At 38.8% G+C, this 14,477-nt stretch overlaps 2 protein-coding genes across 3 annotated transcripts; one reads left to right on the top strand and one right to left on the bottom strand.

Moving 5' to 3' along the window:
- Window positions 1-486: 486 nt before the first annotated feature.
- kpna7 (karyopherin alpha 7 (importin alpha 8)) lies at window positions 487-6,242 on the top strand. Its single transcript, XM_061922789.2, has 12 exons — window positions 487-772; window positions 845-988; window positions 1,078-1,163; window positions 3,745-3,913; window positions 3,989-4,088; window positions 4,219-4,301; window positions 4,364-4,450; window positions 4,594-4,770; window positions 4,848-5,081; window positions 5,165-5,347; window positions 5,428-5,574; window positions 6,132-6,242. Exons 1-12 carry the CDS (start codon window positions 707-709, stop codon window positions 6,216-6,218), a joined length of 1,563 nt encoding a protein of 520 aa, XP_061778773.2. The 5' UTR covers window positions 487-706; the 3' UTR covers window positions 6,219-6,242.
- xpa (xeroderma pigmentosum, complementation group A) lies at window positions 5,671-11,450 on the bottom strand. 2 transcript variants are annotated; one of them, XM_061922790.2, is made up of 5 exons: window positions 11,068-11,448; window positions 10,875-10,980; window positions 10,634-10,799; window positions 7,029-7,146; window positions 5,671-6,846 (listed from the first exon to the last, which is right to left on the bottom strand). In XM_061922790.2, the coding sequence occupies exons 1-5, from the start codon at window positions 11,312-11,314 to the stop codon at window positions 6,692-6,694; spliced, it is 792 nt and encodes a 263-aa protein (XP_061778774.1). In that variant the 5' UTR covers window positions 11,315-11,448; the 3' UTR covers window positions 5,671-6,691. The 2 variants fall into 2 exon arrangements, 1 of the variants encoding a protein (XP_061778774.1); XR_012051247.1 differs by having other exon boundaries at window positions 6,807-6,846; window positions 7,029-8,062; window positions 11,068-11,450.
- Between the last annotated feature and the right edge of the window lie 3,027 nt (window positions 11,451-14,477).

Raw genomic sequence — 14,477 nt, 5'->3', positions numbered from 1 at the left:
CCGACTTTTTTTTCTCCTCTTAATTTCGTCTTTTTGTATCTTATAATCATGACAATTTATCTCATAATTTCGACTTTTTATCTCAAAATATCGACTTTTTTTTTTTTAATCTCATAGTTATGATTTACCATTGGGGTATTTTTTTAAGAGGCGAAAACGACCTTCCATACTTTCCTTTATTTTTTTAATAAAACTTTATTTAAAAATTTCAACATTTAAAAACAGTTGGAAATAATCAAAGTACAGAAACAGTACAAAACAGCGTTAGGGGGTTGTAAATTCAAAGTAACTAAAATAGAATGCAATATATATATATATATATATACCGGTATATATAATAAACAAAGTGCTGAGGAAGAAACAGTCAGTTGTGACGTCACACATACTGTGTGGACAAACTGGATTTGTGTCATGCTGCCATCTATCGTCGACATAGAGCTATTGGCCACGCAGACTTTAAAGAGTAGTTCTTTATCGCCGGCAAAAATGTAAAGTTTCCATGGCATAACATCTAATATAGTTAGAAGCACGTTAGTTCGAGGGATAAATGCTGATTTATAAGCGCAAATTGACTTAAGATCCCGCGCACCGCGTTAATGAGACAATTGCTTCCACCTGCCGCCGTCGTGTTATTTATAACATGGCCACGATCTCTTCACGTTAGCTGCTGAGGTTATTTGGGACGATACCTGGAACTAAACCTGCCATGCCCACCAAGGATGCCACCAAGGAGCGCCTCAGTAAATTTAAGAACATGGGAAAAGACCCGGCTGTGAGTTACATTTTTTACTTCTTAAGTTGTATATTACAATTTCGTCTGTGCCTAGCGTGGTGTTATCTCCAGAAACTGCGCGAAAAGAGGGTCTCCGAGTGCGTGGAGCTGCGCAAAATGAAAAAGGACGAGAACTTCATGAAGAGGAGACACATAACGCTGTCTTCACTGCCCGACGATGACGCCCTCTCGCCAACATACATCTCCGACGACAAAGTCATCTGAATTACTGAGATTAAAACCACATTACCATCATTCATCTTCCTGACGTGTACGTACTGTAATGCGTCTTTTTTTTAACGCAGGTTCCAACTTTGAGCATTGAGGAAATTATCAAAGATGTTGAATCTGAGTGCAAGGATGCTCGAATTCGTGGATGTCAGGCTGCCAGGTGAGCGAAAAGTGATAATACAGTACATTCATGGTTTTGTAATATCTCGTCGAGTGGTTCTAAAACTTTCCCCAGAATCCCCACTAAGTACCACCTCTGAAAACACTTGGCTCTTCAAGTACCACCCTAATGACCAACATTAAAAATACAGTAGCCTAATAGGCCTAACCAAGCAGGCACAAGACATTGAAACTAGGGCTGCGACTCTTTAGGTTTCCCACGATTCGATTCAATATTGATTCTTGGGGTCACGATTCGATTATAAATCTTTTTTTTTCTTCCGATTCAACGCGATTCTCGATTCAAAAACGATATTTTTCCGATTCAAAACGATTCTCTATTCATTTAATACATAGGATTTCAGCAGGATCTACCCCAGTCTGCTGACATGTAAGCAGAGTAGTAGATTTTTGTAAAACACTTTTATAATTGTAAAGGACAATGTTTTATCAACTGATTGCAATAATGTAAATTTAACTATTAAATGAACCAAAAAATATGACTTATTTTATCTTTGTGAAAATATTGGACACAGTGTGTTAGCTTATGAGATGCGATGCAAGTTTAAGCCACTGTGACACTATTCATTTTCATATTTTTTTTTTTTTTAAATGTCTAATGATGATGTCAATAAGGGATTTTTAATCACTATGTTAAAATTGTTACTAATGATACTGTTGTTATTAATCTTTGTTTCACTACTTTTGGATTGTTCTGTGTCGTGTTTTTAGTCTTCTCTCAATTGCTATGTTTATTGCTGTTCTGAGTGTTGCTGAGTTGGGGTTGGTTTTGGAATCGGATTGCATTGTTATGGTATTGCTGTGTTTTGTTAGATTGATAAATAAAAAATAAAACATCGATGCTGAATCGTACAACATGAGAATGGCGATTTGAATTCGAATCGATTTTTTTAATTTTTTTTTATTTTATTTTATTTTTTCCCCCCACACTCTTCATTGAAACATTGACATCTTGTTGAATTAGGTCGTGACGTTGAGCAACTCAAACATACGACTCTGGGTCAGTCTGCGTTCTCAGCGGAGGCCTCACATCTGTGGAACTCTTTGCCACTGGAGTTAAAGTCACAGTCAGACATTAAACTTTTCTCCACAAAACTGAAAAAGTGGCTTAAGGGAAATCTGAGGTGTGAGCACTAGAACTGGATGTAGTATGGACGAATGGGGCCAGTTATTTTCAATGTGTTAACTTTTGTACTTGTCATAATCCTTTTTGTATGTGTTTCCCTTTTCTCAACTTTTTTTTTTTTTTTTTTTTAAGGCCTAACCAGGGACAAGGGTTGCAAATAAGCCTGTGGCTAGAAGTCTTATGTACTTTGACATTGTTATCTGTGGTTAGCAATCTTTAATTGTACTGTCCCTGTCAAATAAATATAAAAAAAGTTGGAACAACATGCTTTTTGGCAATGTTTAATCAATGTGGCATTCTGATGAGTTGACCATTGAATTTCGGTCATTTCCCAACCAATATTCTACAACACAAATACAACCTACTTTTTGACGTTAATTCAATGTCAGGTTGTGACGTTTATTTGGTCATTTCCCAACAAACAATGTGAATCCAACGTTGGACATCAATGTTGTCTCAATTTATAAATGCAACGTTTTAAAGGACATGCATGTGTAAACGTGTCAATTTATCGTGCCTGCTGGGATGTATTTATTTTAAAAACAAAGCAGAGGTTTTATTTACAAGTATATTTAACATTTTTGGCCACTAACATTACACTGTTTGAACAGTAACACTTTGATTAAATAATTTATTTATTTATTTTTTGGCCCCCGCAAGATTTATCAGTATATGGACTTTGGTGAAAAAAGTTAAGATATGTGATTTATTTTTCAGAGTTAAAGGACAACATTTAGCCATAACAAAGCAGTGCTTTATTGCCGCACATCTCCTGGCTTTCGTGGGCCATACCTGCCTTTGAGGCCTTGAGTTTGACACATGTGACTTAAACCCTACAGCGTTATTCTATTGGATACTAAAGTGCAGTGATGCCGAAGCGGTGTACCATAAAAGAGCAAGTGTGCCACCGGAACATATCTTTTCACTTTATTGGTTGGATAAGTATTGACTGGCTAAAAAAAATAAAATAATAGTCATATTGTTATTGCCGCTACACATTGTGACAGGGAGAACAATTAAACACCCATGTGTACATAATTAGCCTGCAAGCACATTCACCTGTTTCTACACCACTTTCAAATGTGCCTTGGCGCTGTTAACAGTGCTTTAGTGGATCATGATCAAAATCTGTACTAGGAGTTAAACATTTAGAAAAAAAATAATTAGGAATATCTGCAATGTTATTGCTAAGAGACAAAACTGTTTTCTAACAATGCATTATTATGGTACTATAATACTCTTATCAGAAGAGCCATAATGACTTTGAATCCTGAACAACTTCACTGCTATTTCATGATACATTGTGATACATGTTGGTGTCTCAGTCTTAACAATAAATCTAACCCAACTGTTTCAGTAGTCTTTCAGTTATGACTAATAGGGGAAAGTTGGTTTAGAAGGGATAAAATGTGGTACCTGTCGTTGTCTCCTCCAGAAAACTACTTTCTCAGGAGCGTGACCCTCCCCTGAAGGAGATCATAGACACCGGGATCCTGTCTCGCTTTGTGCTCTTTTTGAGTATGGATGACGAGCCCGCTCTTCAGTTTGAAGCAGCCTGGGCTCTGACCAACATCGCCTCTGGAACATCTTGGCATACGCAGCAGGTGAGGCACCGCTTTGGAACACATGTATGACTAACTGAATTGTTTGAAAATAATCTAATACTTTTCTGTATGTAGGTGGTTGAGCATGGAGCTGTACCCAGCTTAATTTTTTTGCTTGCCTCACCACTGTTGCACATCAGTGAACAAGCTGTCTGGGCTCTTGGCAACATTGCAGGTGAGACAACATATTTTGATTTGAGGGCATCATGTAAGGAATTGTAAGATAATACGGCCATTAATAAGCTGTTATTATATAATGGCTTTGAAAATACCCTTTTCACTAATCACAAATGTAATCTTGGCAGGTGATGGCCCCGTATATCGAGACATCCTCATTGAATGTAATGTCATTCCAGCCTTACTGGCACGTGTCTCTCCAGAGACCCCAGTAAGATATTAAATATTACCCATACTTCTTGGAGGTTGCCATAAATATCTTGTCACTTCTAGGTTGGATATCTACGTAACCTAACATGGACGTTGTCAAACTTGTGCAGGAATAAAAACCCATATCCACCCATCTCTGCCGTTCAACGGGTATTTACCTGGCTGTATCACATCTTAAGACTGTCAAAGCTGATTATTCAGAATTGGGAGTAAGGAGGGAGTGTGGTATCACTGTTTTTAAAATTGCATTGGGTGGATGGATAAATATTCTAACTAGTGTTTAACTCCAACAGCTGCTCCCTACTCTGATCCAGTTTATCCACCATTTGGACAAGGACATATTGTCAGATGCCTGCTGGGCAATCTCCTACCTCACAGACGGTGACAACGATCGTATTGATATCGTGGTGAGAACTGGCATTGTCCCGCGGCTGGTGGAACTCATGAGCCTAAAGGAGCTGAAAGTCACGGTAACTTCCTATCTTGGTTTGATGTCTAAAAACTGGCTTAATTGGCTAAACTGTTATTTTGGACTGGTCCACCTCAGACCCCTGCCCTTCGTGCCATTGGGAATATCGTGAGTGGCTCAGACCTGCAGACACAAACAGCCATTGATGCTGGAGTTCTTGGCATCCTTCCTCAGCTCATGAAGCACCAAAAGATTAGTGTGCAGAAGGAAGCTGCATGGGCGTTGTCTAACATTGCAGCCGGGCCATGTAAGCAAATCCAGCAGCTCATCACATGCGGCCTGATTACCCCTCTGGTAGAGTTACTTCGAAATGTAAGTTTTGTTCCAGTGTCGGAGTATACCCTATAAATGGTTAAACAGGCCGCAGTTAACTACATTTAGTTTTTTTCCTCAAGGGAGATTTCAAGACTCAACGAGAGGCAGTGTGGGCAGTGACTAACATCACCAGTGGGGGCACTGTGGAGCAGGTGGTCCACTTGGTGCATAGTGGGGCACTTGAGGCAATCGTCAACCTGCTAGAAGTAAAGGACGCCAAAATTGTTCTGGTGATATTGGATGCCATCACCAACATTTACATGGTGAGGCAGCACTGCACTTGATCTAAAAACTGACTGATCTCTTTGAACCAGGCTTTAAGTTCCCGCTTAATGCATTGTAGGCAGCAGAGAAGCTTGGTGAAATAGAGAAACTAAGTTTGCTAGTTGAACAGCTGGGGGGACTGGACCGCATTGAAAGTCTCCAGAACCATGAAAATGAGATGGTATACCAGGCAGCACACAACCTCATTGAAAAGTATTTTGTGGAAGTAAGTGGTCACATGGCTATTTGATACAGTAATGACTCTCTACTAAGAGCAGAGTTGTAAACTTGATGTAGACTGTAATCAATACTATGGAGAGGGTTTGTTTCGACTAAATTTCCTTTAAGCCATTGAGTCACTATCTTATGTAGTGATTGGATGGCTGCCCGGAGTTCTGCCATAGTGATAAGCCTAATTTCAATTGCTTATGTTCTTTATATTGCCAGCATAACGCAAAAGCACTTGAGGTGTTTGCAGCAGGGCAGTACACTCGGACCTCAATTGCTTGGATGCAATCTCCATGTCACTTGTTTTGGGGATTGGGACAAATAATTGCAGATCATGTATACATTTTAAACTTATGACTTGACTGTATTCATGCATACTTAACAGATGCTCCCTAGTCATACATATCAAAGTTTAGATTTAGACAGTTTGAAATATTTGACACTTTATTCATCAGTTGTGACAGTATTGTATAATAGCACCATACAATAATTTTTTTGTTTTACAAACTGCTATATTCATATTTACAACATTCCCATCTAATTTGTTCTCCACAGGGTGAGATCGAAGAGATGAAAGCTGATGCCACTGAAGATGCATTGGTATTTAATGGCGCCAAAACTCACAAAAGATTTGATTTTTAAAATAAAAACTATTTTCATACCAAACTCATGTGTAAGAAATTGATTCATCTTTAACTACAATTGACAAATCCAATTTACCCAACAGAAAATCTGTCATCTTGGTAATTTTTAGTTTAACTTAAGTTAAACGTAGCATGGCTACAGCTCAAAAGCACATGAAATGTGACCATAAATCATTATCAGCTCTTGATTACCTAGCTATGCTAAAAGGGACAAGAGGTAGAAAATGGATGGATTAACCATTCTTATAACCGCATTATGTTCTGCAGAAAAATACCAGGTTAATTATTTACAGCAATCTAGTGCAGGTAAACCAAATATGAATTGTTGATAAAGTTGCCAGTTTTGGAAGTTTTTAAATACCTACTTTCAATACTTGACATTGTCCATTGACTAAATCCATTGGATTTATTCAGACCTGAATGGTTTGAGATGTGGAAAAACTAAGTGGTATCAAACCTGGTATGTCCGTTTTACATCTTCTCATAGGTGAGTTCATGTCCACAGGTGGAGCAGGTTTTCTTGTAGAGATCCTCCTCCAGATCTACCACCATCTCTGGTCCATACTGATGTTGGTGGGCGCTGGTATCTTTGGTCCACATGCTGCTCCTCACTGCTCTCCGCAGCTCTGACAAAACACATTTACCACAAAGTACTTATCCCCCAAAATATGTACAGTAAGAAATATATGATTTTGTACTTGTAAATATATGAACAGTTCATAAATGCAATATGGTAAACTTACAAAACAGCAGGCGATTAAATATTTTCCCATCTGTAGGTTTCTTTTGGATCCGGCAATCAACCAACCTTTTACTTTCTTGTTGAACCGTTTTTGTTTCTGCACTTCTCTGTTGTCTTCCCTCATCTCCTTGGCTTCCTCCAAAGCTGCCTCAGAACCCCACACCTCCATGCATCGCTTTTCTACCTACTCAGACAAGACTTGTTAGAAACTGTCACACCAAACAAAACAAATTGAAAGTGCTTAATGAGAAACATTGTGCAAGGACTCAGTCTACTTTTAAAACAGCTCAGTTCTCTGAACATCAAATGATTATCTAGTTGTGTTTTGCTTTCTGGGACCAATCACCATGAGATGGTAATTAAATAAATACCGTACACTTGTTTTCAAATGTAGACACCAGTTTACCAATTTAGTGGTTATCTACTTTTTAAACTTATAGGACAAATATTCAAAGTAATGTGTCATTCGAGCAGTTTTCTACACATTTCTTTTTGGTCCTGAGAAAACAAGTTTGCTCTGCTAGTAGTTTGGTTTTGGTCAGTCATCAAAAAGGTGGACTATGACTTTAAATGTAAGCACATAATTGTAAATACAATAAACATACTTGTCTCTACAACAAAGGGGTAGTGTTGCTCTTTACTCTTTGGGAAAGATGTCAAAACACGTGTAATATCTTTACATTATATTTGGTTTGTTTCATCTCAGCTATAATTGTTGCTATGGCTGCATAATTAATCGACAATGTTTTATTTAGTGCGATAACCGCATGAGGCTGAAGTGGGTTTTTTTTTCACCATTTGCATGACAGCCATGTACGCCAATCAGAATTGCTGAGCCTCGTGTTTGTCTCTCGCTTCAAACCGGGAGAAAAACCTCTCACTCTGCATGACTCAGCACTTGAGTGCGTTTAACAGTAGAATTAACTGAACGTGGTGAGCTCTCTTTTTAGTCATTTACAACTTTTTTTTTCGGTGGGCGCAGTGCCAGATTTACACACAGGACGCACAGACAGCCTCCCTACTCGCCAGTAAAAAGTGTTGCAAAGTAACACACGGAGGAAAAAAATTACGATAAAGCCAAATATGTTGTAATATTTGAGCTTCAAAGTGGATGGCAAATACCCACCCATCAGCCATCATGGAAAGAAAAAAAGGAAAAGGAAAAAATTGTTATTAAATTGTTATATGTATCCAGTGATTATACTATAAAGTTATTTTCCATTTAACTTCACCAGTTTTAGATTATTTTTATTTAAAATCGCTGAATTTTCACATTTGCCGTTCAAATACTGAGAAGAGACGGTGCGGTGAACAGCAGCCAGTTGAGGCACGTCACTGCGTTGTGCCTCACCATGGATTGCGGACTCGGCTAACTGCTGGCCTGCTGTGCAGTGAGACCGTATTGCTATATGAACTATATTATACATTTCCATAGTTTAGTTAGCTGAGGTACATAATGTACAGTGTATTTTGTCAACAACTGTATGTGTGTAACGTATTTCTTGTGCTGAGCGATCATAAAACGGCTGCAAAAGACGCACTGGCTGAGGCTTGCAGTAATCCCGCCTCCTGCACCCCCGCCGTAGAATGCACCCCCGCCGTAGAATGCACCCCCTGACGGGAGTGTTGTATCAACTAAAGCCCACACTTAAACTTTCCACGTGCAAGATTGAATCTATTTAAAAAAGTTATTTCATAAGAAGCCAAAAAGTGCAAAAACAACAATGTTCGTGTTGGAGGAGTTGTGAATGACTGCAGGGCCCCAACATTAGGTACACCTGCAGACTGCAGGTGTACCTAATTCACAACTCCTCCAACACGAACATTATTGTTTTTGCACTTTTTGGCTTCTTATTAAATAACTTTTGTAACCTATTTTTATGGGCTTTCCTCTTTGTGATGTTAAGTTCCTGTTATGCGCTGTTATTTTGAAGGCGCTAAGAGCGGAAGTGATGACACGTTAGAGTGGAGCGGAGGTTTTTGAAAGAAGGTAAATAAAGTGGTCCTCGTGTAAACTGGAGCCTCCGTGTTTGTTATTTTGTAGTTTCATACAGTATAGGCGACATTTATAAACCCTCGGTTACACTTTTTTAAATAGATTCAATCTTGCACTTGGAAAGTTTAAGTGAGGGCTTTAGTTGATATAACACTCCCGTCAGGGGGTGCATTAATCCAGCACAACAGCGGCGCATGGACTTCATTTATAAGTAAAGGTAAGACCATAATAATGTTTTTTTTATTAAATGTGCTTTTTTGTGTGCTACAGTTTGTATGTGTAAAGTTAAAGTTAAGTTAAAGTACCAATGATTGTCACACACACACTAGGTGTAATGAAATTTGTCCTCTGCATTTGACCCATCCCCTTGATCACCCCCTGGGAGCAGTGGGCAGCAGCGGCGCCGCGCCCGGGAATCATTTTTGGTGATTTAACCCCCAATTCCAACCCTTGATGCTGAGTGCCAAGCAGGGAAGAATGCTGGTATGAGCTTTTAAACATAACCCGTTAACTGCTGCCAATCAAATGGTGAATAAGATACTCTTTAGGGTTCATATGTTTGTAAATCTGACTGTGATGAAGTCAGTGCCTCACCAGCCATCAACCTCACAGCCCGTCACTGGTCATTTTCTATATCGCACAGAGACAAACCCGCGATGTATCGCGCATATCGATATATCGCCCAGCCCTAATTCTTGGTGTTGGATTTTATCAAATAAATTTCCCCCAAAAATGCGACGTATATATGTTTTTTTCCTTCTTTATTATGCATTTTCGGCCGGTGCGACGTATACTATATATATATATATATATATATATATATATATATACTATATATATATACGTATAGATGCCATCTCCGGGTTGGGGAGGAGACCCTGCCCCAAGTGGAGGAGTTTAAGTACCTAGGAGTCTTGTTCACGAGTGGGGGAAGAGTGGATCGTGAGATCGACAGGCGGATCGGTGCGGCATCTTCAGTAATGCGGACGCTGTATCGATCCGTTGTGGTGAAGAAGGAGCTGAGCCGGAAGGCAAAGCTCTCAATTTACCGGTCGATCTACGTTCCCATCCTCACCTATGGTCATGAGCTTTGGGTTATGACCGAAAGGACAAGATCATGGGTACAAGAGGCCGAAATGAGTTTCCTCCGCCGGGTGGCGGGGCTCTCCCTTAGAGATAGGGTGAGAAGCTCTGTCATCCGGGGGGAGCTCAAAGTAAAGCCGCTGCTCCTCCACATCGAGAGGAACCAGATGAGGTGGTTCGGGCATCTGGTCAGGATGCCACCCGAACGCCTCCCTAGGCACGTCCAACCGGTAGGAGGCCACGGGGAAGACCCAGGACACGTTGGGAAGACTATGTCTCCCGGCTGGCCTGGGAACGCCTCGGGATCCCCCGGGAAGAGCTGGACGAAGTGGCTGGGGAGAGGAAAGTCTGGGCTTCCCTGCTTAGGCTGCTGCCCCCGCGACCCGACCTCGGATAAGCGGAAGAAGATGGATGGATGGATGGACGTATACTCCGGAGCGATTTATAATCCGAAAAATACGGTGGTTTTCAAAAAATACTTTTAACCCAGCTAGGTGAAATTACATAATCTCCCACGGCACACCAGACTGTATTTAGTGTGCCGTGGCACAATGGTTGAAAAACACTGGTGTACACAACACACAGTGAGTACCTGTAGTTTAAGATAGAGCTTCATGTCCCCCCAGTGTGGATTGTGAGGGTTTTTCTTCAGTATAAATCGGAGTGACGGCTCTCGCTTGTCTATGTCACAGTCCTTCAGAAGGTAGTGCTGCTTTGCCTCAGTCCGGGAGATCAATTTATGCTTCACATCATTGTCTCTGTGAATTAAAAAAAAAAGAAAACATCAGCTTTATTTGAACAATGAGATCAGTAAATGTTGTTGATGTGTGTACCTGCATTTGTCACACACAGACAGGTCAAAGCTGTTGCTAAGGTAGGAGTCCATAAAGGGCTTTTGACAGTCATCACACACAAGATAGTCTGGCTCTATGACCGGGGCTGCAACCAATGGATCAGAGAATAATAAACGTGCATTCACGCACACAAAGGGCTGGAAAAACTGATGATAAAAACGGGTCCCCTTACCAGGCTGGTGCACAACCTTATTGGTCTTTTGCTCTTCTTCACCACCGTCCTCTTCCTCGATGAAAAAGCCCGCACCAGAGTCGATGGTTTTGCAAACTTTGGCCGAAGTGGCGCCCTGGACTGCGGCCAGAGGACGGCTTGCTATTCGGGCTTGTCGGAGCATCAACGCCCGCTGTCGGTTTCTTTCGATTTTTGCCCGCATCGCAGCGGAAAGTTCAGGTGTGGAACTTTGTTCGACCGTCTCCATGTCGCTCGTGAAGAGGAAGCTTAATTAACTGAACATAAATGATGTCTCCTTATGAAGACACGAAGTATTCCTATTCCATTTTTGAACAATTACAAAAGTGACAGTCCTGCTTCCGGGTAAATCTTCTTCTCTTTTTGCTTGCTTTTCGGCTTAGACCAATTTTACTACCGCCAACGTGTGGTGAGTGGTGGGATTACATATGGAGATGCTCGGCCTGTCAGGACTCCTTATTATCTTTTTGACTGAAATTATGACCCCATTAAATACAGGGGCATTAGATACAAACCCATTTTTGACTTGAAAAATATTAATTTTAAATATCATAGACATGTTTTGAATAGATTGTATACAGTGGCGTCTGATTGATTGATTGATTGAGACTTTTATTAGTAGGTTGCAAGGTGAAGTACATATTCCGTACAATTGACCACTAAATGGTAACACCCGAATAGGTTTTTCAACTTGTTTAAGTCGGGGTCCACTTAAATTGATTCATGATACAGATATATACTATCATATATACTATCATCATAATACAGTCATCTAACAAGATAATCACCAGGGTATATACATTGAATTATTTACATTATTTAGAATCCAGGGTGTGGAGGGGGGGGGGTTAGGTTTGGTTGTTATCATCAGTCATCAACAATTGAGAACAGAGAAATGGATATTGAAACAGTGTAGGTCTGACTTGGTAGGATATGTACAGCAAGTAGTGGACATAGAGAGAGAAGAGAGAGAGAGAGAGAGAGAGAGAGAGAGAGAGAGAGAGAGAGAGAGAGAGAGAGATCAGAAGGCATAAGAACAAGTATCTACATTTGATTATTTACATTTGATTATTAACGATCCGGGGAGGGTGTTAGTTTAGGGTTGAGGTTGCCTGGAGGTGAACTTTTATTGCGGTTTTGAAGGAGGATAGAGATGCCAAAGTGTAACAAGGATGAGGCAATATAGAAGAACGATGAATATATAAATAATCTATTTATAGCAACATAGGAGAAAGTTATGTGCAAGTTTCAATTTTGCATCTCATTGCACATAACGGTGGTGCGTTCAAAGACCCTTGATCAAAATTTGAAACATAGGTGTCACTAGAGACTACAGCAGGGGTGTCAAACTCATTTTAGATCGGGGGCCACGTGGAGAAAAATCTACCCCCAAGTGGGCCGGACTGGTAAAATCGCGGCACGATAACTTAAAAATAAAGACAACTTCGGATTATTTTCTTTGTTCAAAAATAGAACAAGCACATTCTGAAATTGTACAAATCATAATGTTTTTTTGTTTTTTTTTACACTTAATAGTATTCTATCTTTATTTGTCGTTATTTATATTTTCTGAATACATTATGTTATAATGTTCATCAGTCAACTCATTGGTGTTCATTTTCAATATATCAAGATAAAAAAATATATATCAAAATTAAATTACAGTATATTGTTTATGTAGTTTAATAATTTTCCTCGACTGATGTACTAACATCATGTGGCTTATTTTGTACATATGTAGCATCATCTACAAAGATACAAAGAATTGCTATTGCGACATCCAGTGGACACATTTAGAACAGCAGTTTCTTTCATTCAAAAATTTCAGGTTCATTTTTATACTTAGCAAACTCATCCTGCGGGCCGGATTAAACCTGTTCCGGCCCTCGGACCGTATGTTTGACACCCCTGGACTAGAGACTTAACTCCCTGGAGATGCACTAATAATAATAATAATAATAATAATAATAATAATATTAACAATAATGATGATGTTTTCAAATGTTTATTTATGTATTAGGAGACATATTATTACTGATAATCATTTGTGTATTAGATAATACATACTTTAAACTTCAAAGTAAATGAAAACTTGATGAATTTATAATCATATTTAAGTGAATAATGACAGGTTATATGGTTATTAAAATTCCTTTTCTGGCCACTTTATATTCAAATTGATGGCACCTTTTTGTAAAAAACAAAGAAAAACAAAACAAAACAAAATTTCTTCAGAAACAAACCCACATTGATTACATTTAATTAAATATATTCTAGAAATGTTCATCCTAATCTTTAAAAAAAAAAAAAATCTAGATTTGTTTATTACATTTGTTTTAAAAAGCTAGTTTCAACCAGATGCATGCAATAATATTTGTTTAGTGCATGTAAACATACCAACTGTGTAAGTATGGGGCAGCCAGGTTGAATTTAGGGACGCATTGGGGGGGAGCCCATTGTTTGGTGCTACGCACCTGCATGGGAAAAAAGCTCCTGTCTTAATTAACCGAAAACCGCAAAAGACGGATAATCTGAGGTAAAACAGAATGTCTATAATTTCCTGTTGCATACAGGCCATCCATGGCATTTGCAGAGCCTTGTTGAAAATGATTAGACCTAAAAATGACACCGATCCAACATGTGTTTATAAGAAATTGCCATGGTGTTCAATGTAAAATGGAAGTGAAATGGAATGTAAGTGAAATGCAGTTGACCAAGATGACTGATACTTCCATTAGAATAATGTGAGATCCACTTCTTACAGCTTTTGTCCAAACACCAAATTTAAGAGTGTTCATTTATTTATTTATTCTTATTTTTTAAATAAGCAATACACAGTAGTTTTGACATTGCAATACACGTTTCAAGTAATAATACATAAAAACAATTCCATACTTGCATAATTAAAAAAAAAATGTTATGAAATCCAAAGAATGGACTCTTGGTGATGTTTCTGCAACTTTCACTCTCAGATAATCATACTGCATGAATGGCCTAAAGTTAATTTCTGAGAATAGCTAATGAGTTGGCTATGATTACATACAGGACGTTATATACAGTCTTTGATATATTTTTTTTTACTGTTTTATACACACAATAGCAAAATAAAACACATATTCAGACAATAGTTTCGGTCCAGTTCAATTCTTATGGAGGGTAAAAAGAAACTGCTGATCAAGTACAAATTGATATACCCAATAGGAAATAATTAATTGATAAAGCTATAGTTTTTTGTATGGAAATTCGATTAATTAAATAAGATAAACCCTGCTACAAAAGAAAATATAGCTGAATATGAGTTGTGTTTACAACAAAAAGTACTAGCACCTCACCCCCTTACACTTTTACTCTATTTTGTGTTGTTAAAAAAGTTTCAAATTGTTTTTCCAGTG

This window comes from Nerophis lumbriciformis, linkage group LG27 (assembly GCF_033978685.3).
Source record: "Nerophis lumbriciformis linkage group LG27, RoL_Nlum_v2.1, whole genome shotgun sequence".
Lineage (NCBI taxonomy): Eukaryota > Metazoa > Chordata > Actinopteri > Syngnathiformes > Syngnathidae > Nerophis > Nerophis lumbriciformis.
The sequence above is the reverse complement of the archived record's forward strand: the minus strand, read 5'-3'. Positions and strand labels throughout refer to the sequence as shown.